The sequence below is a fragment of the Mercenaria mercenaria genome, chromosome 2, assembly GCF_021730395.1.
Source record: "Mercenaria mercenaria strain notata chromosome 2, MADL_Memer_1, whole genome shotgun sequence".
NCBI classification, from domain to species: domain Eukaryota; kingdom Metazoa; phylum Mollusca; class Bivalvia; order Venerida; family Veneridae; genus Mercenaria; species Mercenaria mercenaria.
The window spans coordinates 77,770,704-77,798,339 of record NC_069362.1 but is presented as its reverse complement, the minus strand read 5'-3'; the positions used below and the strand labels follow the sequence as shown (position 1 = coordinate 77,798,339).

General features: G+C 37.4%; 1 protein-coding gene across 2 annotated transcripts in view; it reads right to left on the bottom strand.

Moving 5' to 3' along the window:
- Nucleotides 1–7,987: 7,987 nt before the first annotated feature.
- Nucleotides 7,988–27,636, bottom strand: part of LOC123564367 (phosphatidylinositol N-acetylglucosaminyltransferase subunit Q-like) — a 34,779-nt gene continuing 15,130 nt past the window's right edge. For both annotated transcript variants that reach the window (XM_045357889.2, XM_045357887.2), the window contains exons 7-10: nt 19,663–19,855; nt 18,073–18,187; nt 17,070–17,140; nt 7,988–8,548 (exon numbers count right to left, since the gene is read on the bottom strand). In XM_045357889.2, the coding sequence (XP_045213824.2) occupies nt 8,402–8,548; nt 17,070–17,140; nt 18,073–18,187; nt 19,663–19,855 (526 nt within the window). In that variant the 3' untranslated portion in view covers nt 7,988–8,401. The remainder of the gene's footprint in view (nt 8,549–17,069; nt 17,141–18,072; nt 18,188–19,662; nt 19,856–27,636) is intronic.

The window sequence follows — 27,636 nt, the reverse complement described above, 5'->3', positions numbered from 1 at the left end:
AGCTGTTCCGGGAACAGCAGCTGCAGTACAATCAACTGAAAGACAAGAGACAAATGCATTGGCACGCCATGGTAATTACGTGGTGCATTTTACTCAGGAGTAAGTCCAGCAGCTCTTACTATGTGCTGCACAAGTCAGGGTTTGTTAGTTTAGCGAGTGAAAAGTTGTTGTATGACTATTCCCATCTTATACAGAGTGAAACAGGATACCAAACAGGAACAAGTGAAATGTTGTACAGGGAATTATATAAAGACAATGACCCAAATGAAAGTTCTAAGAAAAAAGTAAGTATTCTACATGATGAAATTAGAATCAAAAGAGATTTAATTTACGACAAACACAGTGGCAGACTGATAGGTTTTCTAGATATGGACAGTACTGGGAATGATATAACAAGGCTTATTGCTTGATGCTATAATGCCAGTTTATTTCAGCAGAGCTGAGTGCTTCAAGGGAGGAAACCATTGCTACCATTAATTATTAGTTAAGGCATGGTTTTCTCCCTTTGTAATTTTATAAACAGGAAGTACCTCAAAAGTTATCTCCCTTTCAAAACTGTCTGCAAAACAAACAAGGTCGAAATTTTTAAAAAAAATTAAAAATCAACGTAATCCTGTGTAAAGAAGATGCCAGGCAGAGGGAAACCCAAGTCTAGAAAGAGACAGAACACTGTCAGTGTGATAGAAGCTGGAAGTTTGTCTTCAATGGAGCAGGAGCCTGAAAGATTGAACATTTTGGGCAGCTCAACTCAGAGGAATATCTGGATAGTGGGGGATTCCCTTGTGAGATGGGTAGGGCGTCAGTTTTCCCAAAGGCAAAGGCCGGGTTTCTGTAACAATATCTCATGGGATGGAACTAGTGGATTGAAGCTAGACAGTCTACATGCCAAGTTGCAGTATGGGCTAATCCAAGGCAAGGACCCTAAAATTATTTTTGTACATGTTGGGGGAAACAATATAACCAATACCAATCAATGTAAAATTGTAAGAAAACTTAAAACTGAATTCGAATACTTATTTTCTAATTTCCCCAGATCACTTATTGTCTGGACTTTCATACTACCTCGTTTATCCTGGTCATACAATAATCAATCAGCTGTATATAATCGTAACATGAATAAGAAACGTTTATCCATTAATAGACAAATGTCAAATTTTACCCTTAATGGCTGTTAACATGAAATCTATAGAAACTTAAACTCGGGGTTTCTATCATACTGATAAGGTCCATCTATCAAATGTTGGAAATGAAATGTACATTCTTGCTATTGGTGAGGCAATTACACAATTTCTTAGTTCTTCTGGTACAACATTCCTTGAACATTAGGCCTGAATTTTGGCCGACAAATTGTCTTTCTGCGTCAATTTGTTGTGGCGGAAAATTCTAGGCTGCTGGGGATTAGATGGTGTCATTATTAAACTTGTCTCTATCTGCATACATGATTCATAAAATTTATTGTACATTTTAACTTTATATAAATAAGCATTATTATATTGCGTTGGCTACTTCCCTTCATATGGCACAATGGGTACATTGTTGATGACCAATGCGGGACAGATGCTAATGTTGTATATTTTGTTTCACATTGCTGGGTCAGCTCGGAACAGGCAGGCTCAGCTGCATTTAAGGAGATGTAATAATAAAATGGAGATCTTATTTTACTCTGAGCAGTATCAGTAGAGCGGAGATATATTATCAGTAGAGCGGAGATATATTTGGCTCAGAGTATAGACCATATTTTGTTTAGAGCTGAGACTATCTATTATTGAAATTTTACAGTGGAAAATTATCTGTACAATTATTAGGGTTGAATAACCACGACCGATAAATATTAAGCACAATGACACTGTCTGATCCTCAGCGGTCTTGAAGTTTTCCAAACTTCCTTATGACATTCACTGGTAACTGATGATCAAAGGTATTTACCTTATGATCAGGGGAAGTTTTTACACACTTATTTGTCATTGCGGTCGAAATATGCCATTGTTTAAATCTTTAATTATAAAAATGCCAATTGATATGTTTGTGATGTGGGTGAAACCTTATAATGTGAAAAGATTATCAAAATGCAATTTACTTCAGTTGTTCTTATTATTCACGTTCCAAGTTCATAGTGCTAAAGGATTACATCGCAGCTTCTATCTTGAAATAAACAGTATAGAAGAACGTATGAAGAATGAAGAATGACAGCTGGTGAAACATGTTCTTGTTATTATAGTCTGCAGTGTTTCATCACCATCTAAATTCCTAACAGCACATTTTGCAACTTCTGGTGTAACATCGGATCAACTATTTCCAATATGTCGGAAAGCAGTAGAGATCTAAGAGAGGCAGATCTGAAACTTGTAACTATACTCATAACTAGTGATGCTGCTTCTCATACAGACATTTCACACAATTACACAGAGCTTATAACCAACATGGAGCAGTGAGAAAAAAAAAATTGTGGAATCTCAGATGCATATTGTAGATTTATTTAAAGATCATTGCACTGGTGTATACTGTTTCTCACTTACGAGAGAACATATTGATATTTCTTCTTTTGGATACATGAAAGTAAGTTACGCAACACCGGTGCTAAAAGAGACAGTTGCTAGTGCGTTTGAAATCTTGTATGGAGAACATACATCAGAAACTTCCACATTTATACATCACATGAATAATTAATTTTACTTTTAAATACAAGAAATGAATATGAGGGAAATATAACAAGAAATCCCAATCTGCAGCCTTTATGTACTGAAGATGACGAAAGGCCAAATTACTTAACCTTTAGCCTGCTGGTGGCATGTGATTTTTGCCTCTGCGACCAGTGCAGACCAAGATCCACCTGCACATCCGTGAAGTCTAAACATGGTCTGCACTGTTCGCTATGCTGTCAGGATCTTTATAGTTAACACTCCTATTAACAGTTAATTGTACTGTCCAAATTGAAAGATGAACTAGTCCATTTTAGAAATTTAGCAGGGTAAGGGTTAATGACTGAGTTTTCACAGTTCTTTGAATATTGGCATGTGAAAGTGGAAAACAGACCTGGAAACTTCTCAAAGTCAAAGCAGAACTCTATGATGTTCAGACTCTTGAAGGTATCGAGATGACAGTTACTGGTAGCAGAATGTGTGAATTCTTTTTTTTTAAACAATGGTGTTGATTATGTGTTAACTGAAAAATTTAACAAAGACCCTATAGAACAACATTTTGGCATTCAACATAGTAGCGGTGGTTGTAAAAACAATCCCACTCTTCAGCTATTATCAAATTCAATGGTGAGGGTGCAGACAGTTGTTGGGCAAGCACTGGCTCCTATTAAAGGAAACACAAGATGGACAGGGATTTTTTCAAGTCATACTTTCTTTTTTTCCTTGCAGATTCTAAAACTCTTTTAAAGAAAAATAGACAGATGAAAAGCATTTTTTGAAAGGCCCCGAAAGCATTTTTTGAGCGACCTGCTTTTTCGTGATACTAATATCCTGTGAGAAGTTACCAAAACTTAACATTCATGTTACCATCGGTACCGTGTGAATCATGTACCAAATTTTCAGAGATCTGTTAAGATTTATTATCTACATGCATGATAACGAGACAGGTTAAACTGTAGAGACTTGCATTTATATAGCACAGTTCCGGACTCTTCTATTTTTAAAAGAATTAGACAATAGGCTCCACAACAAAGCTTGAATATCTATTGTTTGTTTTTTACTGAAATTTAACATAAATAGGTCTTTTACTGCACATCCCCCAGGACAAAGTATAGTTATCATGTTACATGACAGCTCTGCAAAGAAATTAGTCGCTACTAATTCAGTGACACAAACATCAACCCTTACCCTGCTGATCAATGGGAACATTTCAGTGAATCATTAGTACTTGTCCCTTTTGTTAAAAACGGTTATCATTCATCTTTCTGCATGACAAGCAATATGTCAAACATGCGTCTCACTAAGATTCTGAATAGTGACACATTCATCAGAATTAAGCTAAACTATGAAAACTTGCCTACAGGATGAAACAATTCTACATGTGAGGCAACAGATAAAACATGATCCAAGTATATCATACAGTGCTACTATAGTCTGTGTTTGTATACTGTCCTTAGCCTGATGAATCTACCTGGTACAAATACTGGAACACTTTCCACACCTTTCATATACAACTACTCCTGGAGGTGAATGGAGGTGAATATAAGCATACCTTGCCAATTTACATCTTGAAACAAGAGGACCATGATGGTCCTGAATCGCTCACCTCTTCCCACATGACCCAGTTTTGAGTATGACGTCGTTTTTTCTATTATTTGACATAGTGACCTAGTTTTTGAGCTCATGTGACCCAGTTTTGAACTTGACCTAGATATTATCAAGATAAAAATTCTGACCAATTTTCATGAAGATCCATTGAAAAATATGGTCTCTAGAGAAGTCACAAGGTTTTTCTATTATTTGACCTATTGACCTAGTTTTCGAAGGTACGTGACCCTGTTTTGAAATTTACCTAGATATCATCAAGGAGAACATTCTCACTAATTTTCATGAAGATCTCATGAAAAATATGGCCTCTACAGAGGTCACAAGGTTTTTCTATTTTTATACCTACTGGCCTAGTTTTTGACCACACGTGACCCAGTTTCGAAACTAACCTAGATATCATCAAGGTGAACAATCAGATCAATTTTCATGAAGATCCATTGAAAAATATGGCCTCTAGAGAGGTCAAAAAATTTTAATAATTTTAGACCTACTGACCTAGTTTTTGACCGCATTTGACCCAGTTTCTAACTTGACCTAGATATCATCAGATGAACATTCAGACAACTTTCATACAGATCCATGAAAAGTATGGCCTCTAGAGAGGTCACAAGGTTTTTTTATTATTTGCCCTACTGACCTAGTTTTTTATGGCACGTGACCCAGTTTCAAACTTGACCTAGATATCATCAAGGTGAACATTCTGACCAATTTTTATGGAGATCCATTCACAAGTATGGCCTCTAGAGAGGTCACAAGGTTTTTCTATTTTTAGACTACTGACCTAGCTTTTGACCGCACATGACCCTGTTTCGAACTTGACCTAGATATCATCAAGATGAACATTCAGACCAACTTTCATACAGATCCATGAAAAATATGGCCTTTAGAGAGGTCACAAGGTTTTTCTATTATTTGACCTACTGACTAGTTTTTGATGGCACGTGACCCACTTTCAAACTTGACCTAGATATCATCAAGATGAACATTCAGACCAACTTTCATACAGATCCCATGAAAAATATGGCCTCTAGAGAGGTCACAAGGTTTCTCTATTATTTGACCTACTGACCTAGTTTTTGAGGGCACGTGACCCACTTTCGAACTTGCCTAGATATCATCAAGGTGAACATTCTGACCAATTTTCATGAAGATCCATTGAAAAATATGGCCTCTAGAGAGGTCACAAGGTTTTTCTATTTTAGACCTACTGACCTAGTTTTTGACCGCACGTGACCCAGTTTCGAACTTGACCTAGATATCATCAAGATGAACATTCAGACCAACTTTCATACAGATCCCATGAAAAATATGGCCTTTAGAGAGGTCAAAAGGTTTTTCCATTATTTGACCTACTGACCTAGATTTTGACAGCACGTGACCCAGTTTCGAACTTGACCTAGATATCATCAAGGTGAACGTTCTGACCAATTTTCATGAAGATCTTGTGAAATATATGGCCTCTAGAGAGGTCACAAGGTTTTTCTATTTTTAGACCTACTGACCTAGTTTTTGATGGCACGTGACCCAGTTTCGAACTTGACCTAGATATCATCAAGGTGAACATTCTGACCAATTTTCATGAAGATCTTTTGAAATATATGGCCTCTAGAGAGGTCACAAGGTTTTTCTATTTTTAGACCTACTGACCTAGTTTTTGACCGCACGTGACCCAGTTTCGAACTTGACCTAGATATCATCAAGATGAACATTCAGACCAATTTTCATACAGATCCCATGAAAAATATGGCCTTTAGAGAGGTCAAAAGGTTTTTCCATTATTTGACCTACTGACCTAGATTTTGACAGCACGTGACCCAGTTTCAAACTTGACCTAGATATCATCAAGGTGAACATTCTGACCAATTTTTATGGAGATCCATTCACAAGTATGGCCTCTAGAGAGGTCACAAGGTTTTTCTATTTTTAGACCTACTGACCTAGCTTTTGACCGCACATGACCCTGTTTCGAACTTGACCTAGATATCATCAAGATGAACATTCAGACCAACTTTCATACAGATCCCATGAAAAATATGGCCTTTAGAGAGGTCACAAGGTTTTTCTATTATTTGACCTACTGACCTAGTTTTTGATGGCACGTGACCCACTTTCAAACTTGACCTAGATATCATCAAGATGAACATTCAGACCAACTTTCATACAGATCCCATGAAAAATATGGCCTCTAGAGAGGTCACAAGGTTTCTCTATTATTTGACCTACTGACCTAGTTTTTGAGGGCACGTGACCCACTTTCGAACTCGCCCTAGATATCATCAAGGTGAACATTCTGACCAATTTTCATGAAGATCCATTGAAAATATGGCCTCTAGAGAGGTCACAAGGTTTTTCTATTTTTAGACCTACTGACCTAGTTTTTGACCGCACGTGACCCAGTTTCGAACTTGACCTAGATATCATCAAGATGAACATTCAGACCAACTTTCATACAGATCCCATGAAAAATATGGCCTTTAGAGAGGTCAAAAGGTTTTTCCATTATTTGACCTACTGACCTAGATTTTGACAGCACGTGACCCAGTTTCGAACTTGACCTAGATATCATCAAGGTGAACGTTCTGACCAATTTTCATGAAGATCTTGTGAAATATATGGCCTCTAGAGAGGTCACAAGGTTTTTCTATTTTTAGACCTACTGACCTAGTTTTTGACGGCACGTGACCCAGTTTCGAACTTGACCTAGATATCATCAAGGTGAACATTCTGACCAATTTTCATGAAGATCTTTTGAAATATATGGCCTCTAGAGAGGTCACAAGGTTTTTCTATTTTTAGACCTACTGACCTAGTTTTTGACGGCACGTGACCCAGTTTCGAACTTGACCTAGATATCATCAAGATGAACATTCTGACCAACTTTCATAAAGATCCCATGAAAAATGTGACCTCTAGAGTGGTCACAAGCAAAAGTTTACGGACGCACGCACGCACGGACGCACGAACGGACGGACGGACGACGGACGACGGACACCGCGCGATCACAAAAGCTCACCTTGTCACTTTGTGACAGGTGAGCTAAAAACAGAAAATAGCATAAAATGTAAAAACTCCTAGAATAGCTGGAAATGGTTATTTTTAAAAGACAGTGTGGCCGCAGAACCTCAACTATAAACTTTCATGACTGGAGATTTCCCCTCACAACTTCTTACATATATATTTAAAACTAACACATAACTTCTGTTCAGTTTAGATCTAACTTACAATCTGTTTATGTTTCATACAATTACTGAAGAAAAATGGTTAGATACTTATCATGCACTAACAGATTGTTTAACAACATGCTCATTTCATGTTCAGTATAAAGAAATGAAGTTTTTCATATAATCGTAGGAGGCAAAAATGTCGTGTTTTTATCCAAATCTTTGGAAAATTGCCTTTGTCCAAGTTCCCACATTTTCCCCAACATGAAATTCTTATTTCACTCCCCCCCCCCCCCACTGTTAACCATAGTCTGTTGCCACCCTGAATGAATACAAATAAAACAAAACAGAGTGGTGGAACTAGTGCTTGGTGTATCTTCATGCTGAATGCACTTAACTTATACAGAACTTTCCTTTGATACGTGTATTTATAACACATCCTTTACACATCACAACATGGGAGATATTACAAAAATAAATCATGTTTAACAGTTTTCTGGAAACAATCATGTTTGAAACATGTGAGTTTGTTGCTTACCTAGTGCTTGCCATAATGAAAATAAATGACAAACTGTCAAACACATTTCTGCTTTTGATGCTTATGCTATAAAACATCAAATTAATGATATATTTCCTTTTAGATATCTCAATTTTTTGGACAAAACATATGCAAGACTGAACTTCAAAACATGTTATTCCTATAATATTTGATGAAAATGTAGACAAAAAATGTTGAGCACTAGAACAGGCTGAGCACTGATTCCATTGCCCCTATGAAAATAAGATCAAGTGTACAGGATACTTGACATCCATAAGGAATAACTCATTACATCTACTTCCAAAGAACACATAACTTTTTTATGTTGTTAAAACTTGTCCTGAAGTAGAGCCTGCAATAATAACTGGCTACCTCAAACTCAAGATGTCATCTGGATACAAAGAAACGTTTAATCTTTCATTTTATCACCACAAACCGTGGAATGTATTTTTCAGTCATGTTGATTTCTTCTTCTCAATCCATGGATAGATGAGATGTCCAAGAAACAGATTTTTCACAATAGTTCCCCATGAATAGGCTGAGGTAGTCACAGTTGACTTGTTCATAAGACATAGCAGCTCTGAAAAACTCGGTCGAGTTGCCTGAAAAAAATCCATTTTCTTTAATTAGTGTTAATCCTAACATGACTGACTTGGAAAATAAGCAATTGATTCACAATCTAAAGATTTCTGTTATTTTATTGTAAATGATAATTTAACAATTAGCAACTTTTTCAAGAGCTGTCAGAAGACAGCAATGCTAGACTATTCAACAGTCTTGTCAATTGAATAAAGTTGAAAATGGGGAATTATTTTGTAAAAATGCAAATCAGAGTTATGGAACTTGTACAATGCATATCCAGTCATCACAGTGGACAAGTATGTGAAGTTTACATTCATTCCCAATTAGTGGGTACTGATGTGGGTCTACAGCCTATGAACAAAAACTTAACCAAAAATTGCCAAGTCGAAAAAGGGGCAAAATATATTATAATAAAAGCATAAAGGAGTTATGGAACCTGTGCAGAGTGAGTCAGTTTATCCCAGTGAATAAGTGTGTGAAGTTTCATTCTATTCCAACAGGTGGTTAGTGAGATACCAGCTTACATACAAAAACTTAACCAAAGCAGGACACCCATGGGGATGCCGATGCACGGGTGAATCCAATAGCTCTATCTACTCTTTGAATAGTCGAGCTAAAACCTGTCAATTAAGAAATCTGATATTTTCTAAGTCCAAAAGGGGCCATAAGTCTTGCAAAAAGCAGGTTGGAGTGATGATTCTTCCTGTACAGAGTCAGCTATTGATGGTGAACAAGTGTTGCAAGTTTTAAAGCAATAGCTTTGATAGTTCTGGAGAAAAGCTGACCTAAACATAAAACTTAACCAGGCAACGCCGACGCCGATCAAGTGATGACAGTAACTCATCATTTTTTCCCAAAAAAATCAGATGAGCTAAAAAGGGCAACAATTTCAAGCTGCGGAACTTTCTCCTCCTGTGATGCTCAATGAAAAAACAGATCACACTTAAAAATTGCTGCCCTGAAAAAGGGCCACAACTTTGTGAACAAGAGGACCATGATGGTCCTGAATCGCTCACCTGCCCCCACATGAACTGTGTATGACGTCGTTTTTTCTATTATTTGACATAGTGACCTAGTTTTTGAGCTCATGTGAACTACTTCTGAAATTGACCTAGATATCATCAAGATAAAAATTCTGACCAATTTTCATGAAGATCCATTGAAAAATATGGCCTCTAGAGAGGTCAAAAGGTCTTTCTATGTTGAGACCTAGTGACCTAGTTTTTGACCGCAGCTGACCCGGTTTCAAACTTGACCTAGATATCATCAAGATGAACATTCAGACCAACTTTCATACAGATCCCATGAAAACTATGGCCTCTAGAGTGGTCACAAGGTTTTTCTATTATTTGACCTACTGACCTAATTTTTGACCGCATATGACCCAGTTTCAAAATTGACCTAGATATTATCAAGATGAACATTCTGACCAATTTTCATGCAGATCCCATGAAAAATATGGCCTCTACAGAGGTCACAAGGTTTTTTTATTATTTGACTTACTGACCTAGTTTTTGACCGCACGTGACCCAGTTTCGAACTTGACCTACATATCATCAAGATGAACATTCTGACCAATTTTCATACAGATCCAATGAAAAATATGACCTCCAGACAGGTCACAAGGTTTTTCTATTATTTGACCTAATGACCTAGTTTTGGACCGCACATGACCCAGTTTCAAAACGGACTTAGATATCATCAAGGTGAACATTCTGACCAAATTTCATGAAGATCCCATGAAAAATATGGCCTCTAGGGAGGTAACAAGAATTTTCTATTTTAAGACCTACTGACCTAGTTTTGGAACGCAGTTGACCCAATTTCGAACTTGACCTAGATATCATCAAGATGAACATTTTGACCATTTTTCATGCAGATCCAATGAAAAATATGGCCTCTACAAAGGTCACAAGGTTTTTCTATTATTTGACCTAATGACCTAGTTTTGGATCGGACGTGACCCAATTTCGAACATGGCCTACATATCATCAAGATGAACATTCTGACCAATTTTCATGCAGATCCCATGAAAAATATGACCTCTAAAGAGGTCACAAGGATTTTCTATTATTTGACCTACTGCCCTAGTTCTTGACCGCAGTTGACCCGGTTTCAAACTTGAATTTGATATCATCAAGATGAACTTTCTGATCAATTTTCATGCAGATCCAATGAAAAATACGGCCTCTACAGAGGTCACAAGGTTTTTCTATTATTTGACCTACTGACCTAGTTTTGGACCGGTCGTGACCCAGTTTCGAACTTGACCTAGATATCATCAAGATGAACATTCTGACCAATTTTCATGCAGATCCCATGAAAAATATGACCTCCAGAGAGGTCATAAGGATTTTCTATTATTTAACCTACTGACCTAGTTTTTGAAGGCACGTGATCCAGTTTCGAACTTGACCTAGACATCATCAAGGTGAACATTCAGACCAGCTTTCATGAAGATCTTGTGAAAAATATGGCCTCTAGAGAGGTCAGAAGGTTTTTCTATTTTTAGACCTACTGACCTAGATTTTGAAGGCACGTGACCCAGTTTCGAACTTGACCTAGATATCATCAAGGTGAACATTCTGACCAACTTTCATAAAGATCCCATTAAAAATGTGACCTCTAGAGTGGTCACAAGCAAAAGTTTACGGACGCATGGGATCCCCGGCCGCGTCATACCAAAGACATAAAAAATGGAACTAGTAGCTTCCTCGCTTGGCGCTCAGCATTAAGAGGATAGTGCTAGGACTGGTCACCCCGGTGTCAGTATAATGTGACTGGTTGGGGTATCATGCTACGTGTCTACGGCGTGATATTCCAGTGAGGCAGCACTATAAAGTTGGGCATTGTGCTCACTGCTACAAGTAGACACCGTCGTTTATATGACTGAAAAACTGTTGAAAAGACGTTAAACCCGAACACACACACACGGACGGACGATGGACGATCACAAAAGCTCACCTTGTCACTTTGTGACAGGTGAGCTAAAAAGCTAAACAAGGCAGTCTAAAAGACAGCTAAATCCCCCGCCACTGCTATGGATAGTGAAAGGGTAAAACCTTTGATTTTAGCTGTGACCTTGACCTTGAACTGACATGGCTGACTCATGAATTCTGCACAACGTCTTGATGAGGTGATCATTTGACCAAAGTTTCATGAAAATCCTTCAAGGGGTTTAGGAGATACAGAGCTGAAACCTTCGACCTTCAGCTGTGACCTTGACCTTGAGTTGACATGGCTGACTCATGAGTTCTTGATGAGGTGATCATTTGACCCAAGTTTGATGAAAATCCTTCAAGGGGTTAAGGAGATACAGAGTGGACACCAAATGGAAGGCTCAAACCTTCGACCCTTAGTTGTGACCTTGACCTTGAGCTGGCATGGCTGACTCATAATTTCTGCACATGGTTCTGATGAGGTAATCCTTTGACCCAAGTTTTATAAAATTCCTTCAAGGGGTTTAGGAGATATAGAGCGGACACGAAATGGAAGGCTCAAATCTTTGACCTTCAGTTGTGACCTTGACCTTGAGCCGACATGGCTGACTCTTAAGTTCTGCACATCGCCTTGATGAGGTGATCGTTTGACCCAAGTTTGATGAAAATCCTTCAAGGGGTTTAGGAGATATAGAGCGGACACAAAATGGAAGGTTCAAACCTTTGACCCTAAGTTGTGACCTTGACCTTGAGCCGGCATGACTGACTCATGGGTTCTGCACATCGTCTTGATGAGGTGATCATTTGACCCAAGTTTTATAATATTCCTTCAAAGGGTTTAAGAAATATAGAGCGGACACAAAATGGAAGGCTCAAACCTTTGACCTTGAGTTGTGACCTTGACCTTGAGCCGGCATGGCTTACTCATGGGTTCTGCACATCGTCTTGATGAGGTGATCATTTGACCCAAGTTTTATAAAATTCCTTCAAAGGGTTTAGGAGATATAGAGTGGACACAAAATAGCAGGCTCAAACCTTTGACCTTGATTTGTGACCTTGACCTTGAACCGACAAGGCTGACTCATGGGTTCTGCACATCGTCTTGATGAGGTGATCATTTGACCCAAGTTTCATGAAAATCCTTCAAGGGGTTTAGGAGATATGGACTGGACACAATTTTGTTATGGACGGAAGGATGGAAAGACGGAAGGAAGCAGACCATTCCTATAATCCCTCCGCCACGGCGGGGGATTAAAAAGAATTAGGAGACCTATGCACTGTGCGTTATTCATTACAGTGAACAAGAGTCTTAAATTTTACTCGAATCCGACAAGTGGCTACTGAGATACCAGCATATAATACAATAAGAGGGCCATAGTTGCACTAAGTCACTCTCATTGATTGTTTGACCTTGAAAATATGTATGACAGACTGTATAATAAATGGTGACAGCTGTGTTTAGTATAAACTAAGGGACCCTAAAAGGGACAAAATGCCATTTACTGGATAAATGTGGGACAGAATCTTACAATGACGCTACAGACCAAGTTTCATAAAGATCCTACAAGCAGTTCATTAGAAGTCATTTAAAGCTTTTTTTCTCTACTATCAGCTCTAGTGACCCCTAGAAGAGGCTAGTGTTATTTCTAGAGATCAGGGTGCTGCCAAAAAGGGGCAGGGTGCTGTCCGAAAGGGGCAGGGTGCCCTTTTATACGTGAAACTTACCATAGCAGTAGTTGCATTTCTAGATGTCTATAGTTAATATGTATTCTATTTATCTTTATTGCACACTTAAAAGAAATGTCACAGAATAAAGTGGTAAATCTTCCCAAAACCAGTAAAAAAGTTTACAAAGGCTTTTTACTTACTTTATAGTTTAGGTTAAACCATTCAAGCCTTTCTCTTAAAAAATGTCACAAAGAATGTCAACTTATTCATATGAATATGAAATAGTGGAGGGCCTTAATATAAGCTTAATCTTGAAACCAAATCATGTTGTAAACAACATAGTTAAAGGCCTGTTTCAGGACACATTGTAAACTAATAATTATCAAAAGTCATGTTGTATTGACCAGGTCTTTCGTCAATATTTCATTAACAGAAAAGAGCTATTACAATCAGGTTAAAGTTTATTAAAACGCATATCCAAAATATACTACCCGGATACTGGTACACTTTCGGAATGTTGTCTAAAAGTAGTTTTTACTCAGTTTTCATGACAAACTAGGGTAAACCAGAGATAGTTCCTCAAATTTTGATGTTTCTCATCATAAAAAATACCCTGTCAGCTTTTTTGAAGGAAATATGGAAAAATTGCATACGACATCGGGAGTAATAAGACTCGTGAACGGACCTTCTAAACTTACTTTTACTTTCGATATTCATTAAAATTTGTGCATTTTCTAGTTTAAATTACAGTAGAATCAAACTGCATTGACATTATACTTGTTATTGTACTAAACAACGGTCTTATTTAAATTTTGCACAAAGAAATCTAGGGCACTTTTCACCTGCTCGGTAATCAGATGGCCGCTTACGCACGCCTTTTTGACATTTCACAGGATCCATACTCTTTATCAATTAGTTTTAACACTTCATTGATTCTCATTATGTGTGTGCACTCACCGTGACGTAATTTGCTGATCAAAAAACGTCGAGGCATGTCAACAGGGAAATTGGCGGGATTTAACAGAAGATCAAAGGCAAGAGGGCACGTTTTAAGGGCAGCGTGGTGGCAGTAAAAAAGGGCAGGGCGGGGCGCCTTTCTGCGTCGCTCTAGAAATAACACTAAGAGGCCAAGGGCTCCATCTGAACAAACTTGGGGAAGAATCTTATAACGATACTGCAGACCAAGCTTGATAAAAAAATCTATTAAACGCATCAGGGAAAGAAGTTGTTTCAAGAAAACTCTATTTTCAACTCTCACATCCCCAAAAAGTGGTCGAACACCCCCATTTGAACGAAACTGAGAGGACTTTATAATGATGCTAAAGACCAAGCTTGATGAAGATCCATAAAGTGGTTCAAGAGAAGAAGTCATTTAAAAGTTTTTAATATCAAGCTCTGGTGGCACCTAAAACAGGCCAAACTGAACCATTTGATAGGAGTACATGCCAGGATGCTACTGAACAAATTGGATGAAAATCAGTGAATCAGTACATGAAAAGTTATTTAAAGGTATTTCTATTTTTAGCAGCAACTAAAAGGGATCAACTGAAACCATTTGAAAAAAATTGAGAGAGGACCTTGTGAGGATGCTACCGACAAAACTGACAAGTAGTTTCAAAGGAGAAGATGTTATGTAAATTGTGTACAAGGAAAGACTGACGATGGATGCCAGACCATCAACCTACACTAATAGCTCACCAAGAACCTGCTGTTCAGATGAGCTAAGAACATAACCAAAATTTGCAAAGAAGAAAAAGGGGCATAACTTTGTCATAACAAGAGCTGTCGGAGGACAGCAACGCTCGACTATTCAACAGCCTTGTCAATTGAATGAATACAAAAGTTGAAAAAGGGGCATAATTTTGTAAAATGCAAAGTAGAGGTATTGAACCTCTGTACTGCATGTCATATCATGACAGTGAACAAGTGTGTGAAGTTTCAATCCTTTCCAATTTGTGGATACTGAGATACCAGCTTACATACAAAAACTTAACAAAAAACTGCTAAGTCAAAGGGGCATAATTTTGTAAAAATGCCAAGTAGAGTTATGGGACCTTCACAGTGCATGTTAGATCATGACAGTGAACAAGTGTGTGAAGTTTCAATCCATTCCAATTAGTGGATACTGAGATATCAGATTACATACAAAAATTTAACCAAAAACTGCTAAGTCGAAAAAGGGGCATAATTTTGAAAAAAAAGAGAGTAGATTTATGGGACTTGCTTAGTGCATGTCAGATCATGATAGTGAACAAGTATGTGAAGTTTCAATCCATTCCCATTAGTAAGTACTGAGATACCAGCTTACATACAAAACCTTAACCAAAAATTTCTAAGTCGAAAAAGGGGCATAATTTTGTAAATAAGCAAAATAGAGTTATGGAACCTGTGCAATGTAGATCAGTTCATCACAGTGAATAAGTGTGTGAAGTTTCAATCCATTCCCACAAGTGGTTACTGAGTTACCAGCTTACATACAAAACCTTAACCAAAAATTTCTAAGTCGAAAAAGGGGCATAATTTTGTAAAAAAGCAAAATAGAGTTATGGAACCTGTGCAATGTAAATCAGTTTGTCACAGTGAATAAGTGTGTGAAGTTTCAATCCATTCCCACAAGTGGTTACTGAGATACCAGCTTACATACAAAACCTTAACCAAATCGGGACGCGGACGCGGATGCGGACGCCGATGCGGACGCCGACGCATGGGCGAGTGCAATAGCTCACTATTCTATGAATAGTCGAGCTAAAAATTCTAAGTCGAAAAAGGGGCATAATTTTGTAAAAAAGCAAAATAGAGTTATGGAACCTGTGCAATGTAAGTCAGTTTATCACAGTAAATAAGTGTGTGAAGTTTCAATCCATTCCCACAAGTGGTTACTGAGATACAAGCTTACATACAAAACCTTAACCAAAAATTTCTAAGTCAAAAAAGGGGCATAATTTTGTAAAAAAGCAAAACAGAGTTATGGAACCTGTGCAATGTAAGTCAGTTTATCACAGTGAATAAGTGTGTGAAGTTTCAATCCATTCCCACAAGTGGTTGCTGAGATACCAGCTTACATACAAAAACTTAACCAAATCGGGACGCGGACGCCGACGCATGGGCGAGTCCAATAGCTCTACTATTCTATGAATAGTCGAGCTAAAAATGCAAAACAGAGTTATGGACCTTGTGCAGTGCATGTCAGATCATAACAGTGAATAAGTGTGTGAAGCTTCAATCCATTCCCATATGAGCAAATACTGATATTACATATCAAACTTAACAAAAAAATTGTTGTGTCAAAAAAGGTGCATAACTTTGTAAAAAAATGCTAAAGATTTATTGAACCTCTGCACTACATACGGGATCACCAGTGTACATGCATCAAGGTTCAAACCATTCCTATTAGTGGATACTGAGATGCCAGCTTACATGTAAAAATTTACCAAACTGGTATGAGTGCATGAGTGAATAAAATAGCTCTACCTATTCCTCGATTACCAGGCTGAAAAGGGGCATAATTTTGACAAAATAAAAGCTACAGCTCTGTCATTTGTGTAACTTGTCCTGTAAGGTCATCTCGTGATGCAAAGGAAATGTATATAGGTTTAAAACCAACTAACCTGGTTGTTTAATTTCGAACAGTCAAGCTAAAAACATTCCTTTCCGATGCATACTGTGAAATCATTAATATTCGTGGGGGACTAATTTTCGTGGATTTCGTGGTTTAGTCAATCCACAAAATTTAATCCCAACGAACAAGTAAAATTCCCATTCATTTTGTGTTCAAAAGTTGAAATCCATGAATTCATATCCACACCAAATTACCGTTTTGACCAAAACCACGAAATTTCATGCCCACGAAATTAAATGATTTCACAGTAATATATTTACCTTTTACCCAAAAATGAGAAAAAGACTTCCCAAACAAGTAGTTTATTTCTCTTACCTGCATACTGAGCACAAGGGTTGAAGCTGATGGTCTTTCATTATAGGATACAAACTGGAATACAGCACCATCTGAAATAGACATAGGATTTTGACAATGCTGCATCCCTTAAATCTGCAGTGCTGAGAATTGAAGGATAAAAATTTACAACCTTTACAACTTGGTGACAGAAGTAAGCCAACATTTGCCTTACATTTCAAACTAGAGATGTGTCCATTGGACATTAGTGCCCACACTTCCTGTCATTGCACAGGCATAAATGCAAGACAAGTCATTCGGTAAATTTCATATCACCTTGGGTTGCAATGTGAGTCATCGTGATAATGAGGTATGGATATTATTTTGGGGTGGGGAAGAGTATATTGCTATTAAAAACCAAAGGTGTAATACTACACTTGCTGAACAACATTCCTACTAAGTGTCATGACCCCAAGTTTGAGATACCCGCAACACAAGTTTTTAGGCCATTTATGCATATTTTTGACAAGGGCTATAACTCTGTTCATGCTGAGAGAAATCCCAAACAACCCAGGTGCAAAAATTCTAAATAATAATCTTGTATGGCTTTATGATTCTAGGTCAAATACCTTGCGATATATATGCATTAGATAATTTTTTAGGCCCTTTATGCATATTTTTGACTATCAAGAGCCTGATCGTACCAAGTGAAATCCCAAACAAAGCCCTAGGTGAATAATGTCACATGCTGAATAATAATCCATTGATGTTTGATGACTCTAGGTCACATACTTTTTGAGATATGCTTATAGCAAATTTGGACATAATGACTTCTCGAAAAGGGTAAATCTAAATGCCCCACAAATATACATCATTTGAGATCACAAAGATTAAGAAGGTAATTTGCTAGACTCCTCAGAAAATAATACGTACCGGTAATACTGAAAATAATCTGTCCAAAATTTTTACATTTCTTGCTATTGCTTCCAAGATACTATTTAACATTTCAATTATTCTCATCTTACACATGATAAGTAACACAAACCTGTGAGTGAGGTAGATTTTGCCAACCAAAGCAGTATATACCAACATGGTAAATGGTTCAACAGCTGTCTCAATCTGGATACCACACCCTGTACAGTCAATACCATCACTCTTAACTGAAACAGAAATACAGAAATGAAAACAAAGCCTTATTTTAGGCTTCACAATTCTGTTTTAATGAATAATTAAGGTACATTCTTTCAGGCATAACAATCGTCAACAGCAACAAAGGCTAAACAATACAAGTATGCCCACGGGCAGAATGTCGAGTTCGCCAGCTGTCAAGTGTGACCTTGACCACAGACATAGGGACCTGGTTCTTGCATATGACACTCTGTCTCATAATGGTGAATATTCATGCCAAGTTACATTAAAATCCCACCAAGCATGAAGAAGAAATGCTGCAAACTTCAATTGACATTTGACCTCTGTGACCTTTGAGATAGGAACATGGTGTTTGCGCATGACAAGCCTTCTCATTGAGGTTAACATTCATGCCAAATATAAACAAGATTGGTCCATGCATGCCAAAGTTAAGGTCCGAACAAATCAGACGGACGGACGCATATACATCGAACCGCCAAAAGTGGCGACTAAGCCGAGCTCACCACAAGCAGGCTCGACAATAAAACAGGCTTACTTCTGGGATCCGAGTAACAACAACATGTAACTGAATACCTATATAACTGAATAATGGCGCTCTATTGCTCACTAAAGTAGTTTCAAAGCTTAAACAGGTATAAAAGAAGAAATATTTCTGCAGAATTACTTTGAAAACTGGGCCTACAGATTCATAGGAGAAGTTTTTCAGTTTTCTATACAGACTTACAGGTTAAACTAGACCTTTCTGTGAAAGCTTTTCTTCTTGTAACTCCAAATGCCTTTTATTATTGTAAGTAGAATGTCATCCAAGGAAAATTTGCTTGAAATAATTTCAAAATCAGACCAGCAATTTAAGACAAGACATTTTTAAGAGATTATTTAGCTCTGGCAGTCATGTTTTGGAAAAAAGTTTGAGCCTGTCTATGGGGGGAATGGGTGGGGGACCTAGGTCACTAACCTGACCTTGACTTTTTGACCTTAAATATTATGTTTGACACACTGAATCATGTATGGTAACATTTTTATTAGTATAAAACATTGCTTACACAATATTGTTGAAAAAGGGATAATAACTTCAACAAAATTAAAGCAAGGCTTAAGAAATCTATATAATTTGGTTGGTATTATCATGGGGAACTGAGTAATAATTGAGATATGAACTTGAAGGTATCTATACACCATGCTGATGCCAGGAGGAATAACAATAGCACTGGTGATTTACATCACAGTATGCTAAAATGCATTAAACTAATAGTTTAACTGGATTTCTTACCAGTATGTGTAAATAATGATAACTTTCATATGTCAAATCTTTAAGAATTGTTTTCAATGTGTTATTTCAGGCAAGAGAGCCTCTGAACATTGTTTCCAACAGAGAATCAGTATCCTGACTTGACGGAGATATACACCAGCTGTTCATTTCACTAGTTTTTCCTTTTACCGCTTAACTGCTATATGAAACACCAATAAATTCAAACAGTTACCCTACCAGTGTGAATACAATGTAGTACAGCCCTGTTGTTGGTAGGAGAAACAGTAGCACTGTAAACAGTAAGGTCCCCACAAACAACTGGTCAGCATCATAGACTGCAGAGTCCACTCTCTGTCGTAATACATTCCATTTCTTTCCTCGGAACAGTCGCCATAGTGATGCCATTGCATACATCTGTAACCTATATAACCTGCAAAATAAACAAGAGCTGTAGGAGGACAGCAACGCTTGACTATTCAACAGCCTTGTCAATTGAATGAATACAAAAGTCGAAAAAGGGGCATAATTTTGTAAAAATGGGAAACAGGGTTATGGAACCTGCATAGTGTTTATCAGCTCATGACAGTGGACAAGTGCGTGAAGTTTCATTCCATTCTCATTAGTGGATACTAAGATACCAGCTTACATACAAAAACTTAATCAAAAACTGCTAAGTCAAAAAAGGGGCATAATTTTGAAACAAGAGGACCATGATGGTCCTGAATCGCTCACCTCTTCCCACATGACCCAGTTTTGAGTATGACATCGTTTTTATTATTTGACATAGTGACCTAGTTTTTGAGCTCATGTGACCCAGTTTTGAACTTGACCTAGATATTATCAAGATAAAAATTCTGACCAATTTTCATGAAGATCCATTGAAAAATATGGTCTCTAGAGAGGTCAAAAGATTTTAATAATTTTAGACCTACTGACCTAGTTTTTGACTGCAGTTGACCCAGTTTCAAACTTGACCTAGATATCATCAAGATGAACATTCAGACCAACTTTCATACAGATCCCATGAAAAGTATGGCCTCTAGAGAGGTCGCAAGGTTTTTTTTATTATTTGACCTACTGACCTAGTTATTTATGGCACGTGACCCAGTTTCAAACTTTACCTAGATATGATCAAGGTGAACATTCTGACCAATTTTTATGGAGATCCATTCATAAGTATGGTCTAAAATAAGGTCACAAGGTTTTTCTATTTTTAGACCTAATGACCTAGTTTTTTGACTGCACATGACCCTGTTTCAAACTTGACCTAGATATTATCAAGATAAAAATTCTGACCAATTTTCATGAAGATCCATTGAAAAATATGGTCTCTAGAGAGGTCAAAAGATTTTAATAATTTTAGACCTACTGACCTAGTTTTTGACTGCAGTTGACCCAGTTTCAAACTTGACCTAGATATCATCAAGATGAACATTCAGACCAACTTTCATACAGATCCCATGAAAAGTATGGCCTCTAGAGAGGTCACAAGGTTTTTTTATTATTTGACCTACTGACCTAGTTATTTATGGCATGACCCAGTTTCAAACTTGACCTAGATATCATCAAGGTGAACATTCTGACCAATTTTTATGGAGATCCATTCATAAGTATGGTCTCTAGATAGGTCACAAGGTTTTTCTATTTTTAGACCTAATGACCTAGTTTTTGACCGCACATGACCCTGTTTCAAACTTGACCTAGATATCATCAAGATGAACATTCAGACTAATTTTCATACAGATCCCATGAAAAATATGGCCTTTAGAGAGGTCACAAGGTTTTTCTATTATTTGACCTACTGACCTAGTTTTTGATGGCACGTGACCCACTTTCAAACCTGACCTAGATATCATCAAGATGAACATTCAGACCAATTTTCATACAGATCCCATGAAAAATATGGCCTCTAGAGAGGTCGCAAGGTTTTCTATTATTTGACCTACTGACCTAGTTTTTGATCGCACGTGACCCACTTTCGAACTTGACCTAGATATCATCAAGGTGAACATTCTGACCAATTTTCATGAAGATCTCATGAAATATATGGCCTCTAGAGAGGTCACAAGGTTTTTCTATTTTTAGACCTACTGACCTAGATTTTGACCGCACATGACCCAGTTTCGAACCTGACCTAGATATCATCAAGATGAACATTCAGACCAATTTTCATACAGATCCCATGAAAAATATGGCCTCTAGAGAGGTCACAAGGTTTTTCTATTTTTAGACCTACTGACCTAGTTTTTGAAGGCACATGACCCAGGTTCGAACTTGACCTAGATATCATCAAGGTAAACATTCTGACCAAGTTTCATGAAGATCTTTGGAAATATATGGCCTCTAGAGAGGTCACAAGGTTTTTCTATTTTTAGACCTACTGACCTAGTTTTTGATGGCATGTGACCCAGTTTCAAACTTGACCTACATATCATCAACATGAACATTCTGACCAAATTTCATAAAGATCCCATGAAAAATGTGACCTCTAGAGTGGTCACAAGCAAAAGTTTACGGACGGACGGACGCACGCACGGACGGACGACGGACACCGCGCGATCACAAAAGCTCACCTTGTCACTTTGTGACAGGTGAGCTAAAAATGCAAAGTAGAGTTATGGGACCTGCACAGTGCATGTCAGACGATGACAGTGAACAAGTGTGTGAAGTTTCAATCCATTCCCATTAGTGGGTACTGAGATATCAGCTTACATACAAAACCTTAACCAAAAACTTCTAAGTCGAAAAAGGGGCATAATTTTGTAAAAAAGCAAAATAGAGTTATGAAACCTATGCAATGTAATATTATCACAGTGAATAAGTGAGTGAAGTTTCAATCCATTCCCGCAAGTGGTTACTGAGATACCAGCTTACATACAAAAACTTAACCAAATTGAGACGCCGACTCGAGCTAAAAACTGCTAAGTTTGTTTGATCTGATGTCATATGGATAGTTCATATCATTTGGCAACTTTCAGCTTGACTGTCGTAGAAAGATGCAAGATGGCCGTTGGACATTATTACTGTCAAAGACAAATTACTTGGGAGGCCAGCAAACTGTAACGAGGGCAAACAACTGGAATCAGCAACTTGTTACAAATGTAACTTTCATCTAATGTTAAAGAAAGTCTTACTTCACACAAACATGATTCTTAACAAGCAAACAGCTTTTAAGTAAACTATTCTTGTTAAAAATCTAAAAAAATTATCAATTAAAAAACTCCTTGCAAATTTATATAAATCAAACTAACCCTTATGTTTTTAAAACGTCCACTACATTTCTCATTTACATTAATTTGTTCACTTTCCCTTTTCTGACAATTTATAATGTGATGTTATATTTGCTTAACACAAATAGGACAACTCTGACATTTAAATGGCACTGATACAAAAACTGCAGGCTTGTGTCCGAAACACTATCATGTTAAATCAGTAACAAAGGATATAGTAGAGATGACTTTAAAATAATTCAAGATTAGAAAATGCTTTTGTAAAAAAGTGCATGTCTCCCCCAATGCAAAGTCCTATAGGCAAGAAGTCAATAGGGGTCAGGAGCGTAAGTCAAAGAAACACTGATGGTTGGCTGCAATAGGGATCATCTACTTGGCATGTCCAGTCATCCCGCTAAATTTCAACACTTGTGGCCTGGTGGTTCTCAAGTCACTGTTCAGGCTCCTGTGACCTTGACCTTTGATCAAGTGACCTCAAAATAAATAGGGGTCATCTACTCTGCATGTCCAATCATCCTATTAAGTTTCAACATTGTAGGTCTAGTGGTTCTCAAGTTATTTCCAAAAAATGATTTTACATGAACAGGCCACTGTGACCTTGACCTTTAATAGATTGACCCCAAAATCAATAGGGGTCATCTACTCTGCATGTTCAATCATCCTATGAAGTTTCAACATTCTCAAAGTTCTCAAATTATTGATCGGAACTGGTAATCAATGTTCAGGCCTCTGTGACCTTGACCTTTAACTGAGTGACCCCAAAAACAATAAGGGTCATTTACTCTGCATGAACAATCATCCTATGAAGTTTCAACATTCTGGGTCGAGAGGTTCTCAAGTTATTGACTGGAAATGGTTTTCCATGTTCAGGCCCCTGTGGCCTTGACCTTTAACAGAGTGACCCTAAAATCGTTAGGGTTCATCTACTCTGCATGACCAATCATCCTACGAAGTTTCATCATTCTGGGTCAAGTGGTTCTCAAGTTACTGACCGGAAATGGTTTTCAATGTTCAGGCCCCTGTGACCTTGACCTTTAATGGAGTGACCCCAAAATCGATAGGGGTCATCTACTTTGCATGTACAATAATCCTATGAAGTTTCAACATTCTGGGTCAAGTGGTTCCCTAGTTATTGATCAGAAATGATTTTCAATGTTCAGGCCCCTGTGACCTTGACCTTTGACGGAGTGATCCCATAATCAATAAGGGTCATCTACTCTTTATAACCAATCATCCTATCAAGTTTCAACATTCTGGGTCAGGTGGTTCTCTAGTTATTGATTGGAAATGGTTTTCAATGTTCAGGCCCCTGTGACATTGACCTTTGATGGAGTGAACCCAAAATCAATAGGGGTCACCTACTCTTCATGATCAATCATCCTACGAAGTTTCAACATTCTGGGTCAAGTGGTTCTCAAGTTATTGATTGGAAATGGTTTTCAATGTTCAGGCCCCTGTGGCCTTGACCTTTAACAGAGTGACCCTAAAATCAATAGGGGTCATCTACTCTTCATGACCAATCATCCTATGAAGTTTCAACATTCTGGGTCAAGTGGTTCTCTAGTTATTGATCGGAAATGGTTTTCAATGTTCAGGCCCCTGTGACCTTGACCTTTGATGGAGTGACCTCAAAAACAATAGGGGTCGTCTACTCCAGCAGCCCTACAACCCTATGAAGTTTAAAGGTTCTAGGTCAAATGGTTCTCCAGTTATTGCTCGGAAATGAAGTGTGACGTACGGACGAACGGAAGGAAGGACGGACGGACGGACGGGGCAAAAACAATATGTCTCCTGGGGGAGACATAATTATACTTTCATGAGGGGCAAGTGATTTGAAGTCAGCGACCTTAACCACTCGGCCACGGAGGCCCCCATCAATAATGCAGAAAGAATTAGTGTAATTCTAATGTCAATCACTGAAAGGGCTAATGCAATACTACCAGTATCGTTGAAAGACCTAATGCAATACCATGATATTGTTGAAAGGGTTAATGCAAAACTCATGATATTGCAGAAATTGTTAATACAATAGTAATGATATTGTTGAAAGGGTTTATGCAATAGTAATGATATTGCTGAAAGGGTAAATGCAATAGTAATGATATTATTGAAAGGGTTAATGCAATAGTAATGATATTACTGAAAGGGTAAATGCAATAGTAATGATATTATTGAAAGGGTTAATGCAATAGTAATGATACTGCTAAAAGGGTTAATGCAATAGTAATGATATTGTTGAAAGGGTTAATGCAATAGTAAGGATATTGCTGAAAGGGTAAATGCAATAGTAATGATATTGCTGAAAGGGTTAATGCAATAGTAATGATATTGTTGAAAGGGTTAATCCAATAGTAATGATATTACTGAAAGGGTAAATGCACTAGAAATGATATTGTTGAAAGGGTTAATGCACTAGTAATGATATTGCTGAAAGGGTAATTGCACTAGAAATGATATTGTTGAAAGGGTTAATGCAATAGTAATGATATTGCTGAAAGGGTAAATGCAATACTAATGATAATACCGAAAGGGTTAATGCAATAGTAATGATACTGTTGAAAGGGTTAATGCAATAGTAATGATATTGCTGAAAGGGTAATTGCACTAGAAATGATATTGTTGAAAGGGTTAATGCAATAGTAATGATATTGCTGAAAGGGTAAATGCACTAGAAATGATATTGTTGAAAGGGTTAATGCAATAGTAATGATACTGCTGAAAGGGTAAATGCAATACTAATGATAATACCGAAAGGGTTAATGCAATAGTAATGATACTGTTGAAAGAATTAATGCAATAGTAATGATATTGCTGAAAGGGTAAATGCAATACTAATGATAATACCGAATGGGTTAATGCAATAGTAATAATATTGCTGAAAGGGTAAATGCAATACTAATGATAATACCGAAAGGGTAAATGCAATAGTAATGATATTGTTGAAAGGGTTGGTGCAATAGTAATGATATTGCTGAAAGGGTAAATGCACTAGAAATGATATTGTTGAAAGGGTTAATGCAATAGTAATGATATTGCTGAAAGGGTAAATGCACTAGAAATGATATTGTTGAAAGGGTTAATGCAATAGTAATGATATTGCTGAAAGGGTAAATGCAATACTAATGACAATACCGAAAGGGTAAATGCACTAGAAATGATATTGTTGAAAGGGTTAATGCAATAGTAATGATACTGCTGAAAGGGTAAATGCACTAGAAATGATATTGTTGAAAGGGTTAATGCAATAGTAATGATATTGCTGAAAGGGTAAATGCAATACTAATGATAATACCGAAAGAGTTAATGATATTGCTAAAACTACTAAAGCAATATTATTTATACTCCAGAAAGGGCAAAATGCAATACTAATAATACTGCTGAATGGGTTATTGCAATACTTATGATATTGCTGAAAGGGCTGATGCAGTGTTTATGATATGGCTGAAATGCAGTATTAGCGATATTGCTGAAAGGACTACTGCAATACTTGTAATATCGTGAAAAAATTAAAGGGTCATAATGGCTTTGTTTGTAATTTGGCTGCCACATTATTTAATTATGAACATAAAATACATTAATTTCTCCATATTTTCTAGTTTCAGTAATTATTATCTCAGATATATGTCATAGGTTTGAATATTTTATCAACATCAAAGTATAACTGAATCCATTGTTTTTGATTACCCACCTTTTTCGCTCAGACTGTGCAAGTTCATGTGCAATATTAAAATTAGGACTTTTCTATCCATGTAATTACACATAATTTCTTTTTGACAGTTTCACCTGTTATTAAAATAAAAACAAGAGGGTCATGATGACCCTGGATCGCTCACCAGAGTAATATGTTTCAAATGTCAAACTGATGATTTTCAGAAATTTTTTGGAAAATTTTCCAATGTACAATCAAGTAACCCCTGGGGCGGGGCCAATTTTACCCCGGGGGTCATGATTTGAATAAAGTTTGTAGAAGTCGACTAGGCAATATTACACATCGAATATCTAAGATCTAGGCCTTCTGGTTTATTTTAAGCAAATTTATGAAGATTTCCCAATGTACAATAAAGTAAACCCTGGGGCTGGGTCAATTTGACCCTGGGGGGTCAAGATTTGAACAAATTTTGTAGAGGTCCACTAGGCAATGCTACATGTCGAATATCTAAGCTCTAGGCCTTCTGGTTTATTTTTAGAAAATATTGAAGATTTTGTTATGTACAATCAAGTAACCCCATGGGGCGGGGCCAATTTGACCCTGGGGGTCATGATTTGAAGAAATTTTGTAGAGGTCCACTAGGCAATGCTACATGTCAAATATCTAAGACCTAGGCCTTTTGGTTTATTTTTAGAAATTTTTTTGAAGATTTTCCTATGTAAAATCAAGTGACCCCTGGGGCGGGGTCAATTTTGACCCTGGGGTCATGATTTGAATAAATGTTGTAGAGGTCCACTAGGCAATGCTACATGTGAAATATCTAAGCTCTAGGCCTTCTGGTTTATTTTAAGAAAATTTTTGAAGATTTTCATATGTAAAATCAAGCGACCCCTAGGGCGGGTCAATTTTGACCCCGGGGGTCATGATTTGAACAACTTTAGTAGAGGTCCACTAGGCAATGCTACATGTCAAATATCTAAGCTCTTGGGCTTCTGCTTTTTGAGAAGAAGATTTTTTAAGGTTTTCCTATGTAAAATCAAGTGACCCCTGGGGCGGGGTCAATTTTGACCCCGGGGGTCTGATCTGAACAAATTTTGTAGAGGTCCACTAGGCAATGCTACATGTGAAATATCTAAGACCTAGGCCTTCTGCTTTATTTTTAGAAATTTTTTGAAGATTTTCCTATGTAAAATCAAGTGACCCCTGGGGCGGGGTCAATTTTGACCCCGGGGTCATGATTTGAACAACTTTAGTAGAGGTCCATTAGGCAATGCTACATGTCAAATATCTAAGGTCTAGGGCTTCTGGTTTTCGAGAAGAAGATTTTTTAAG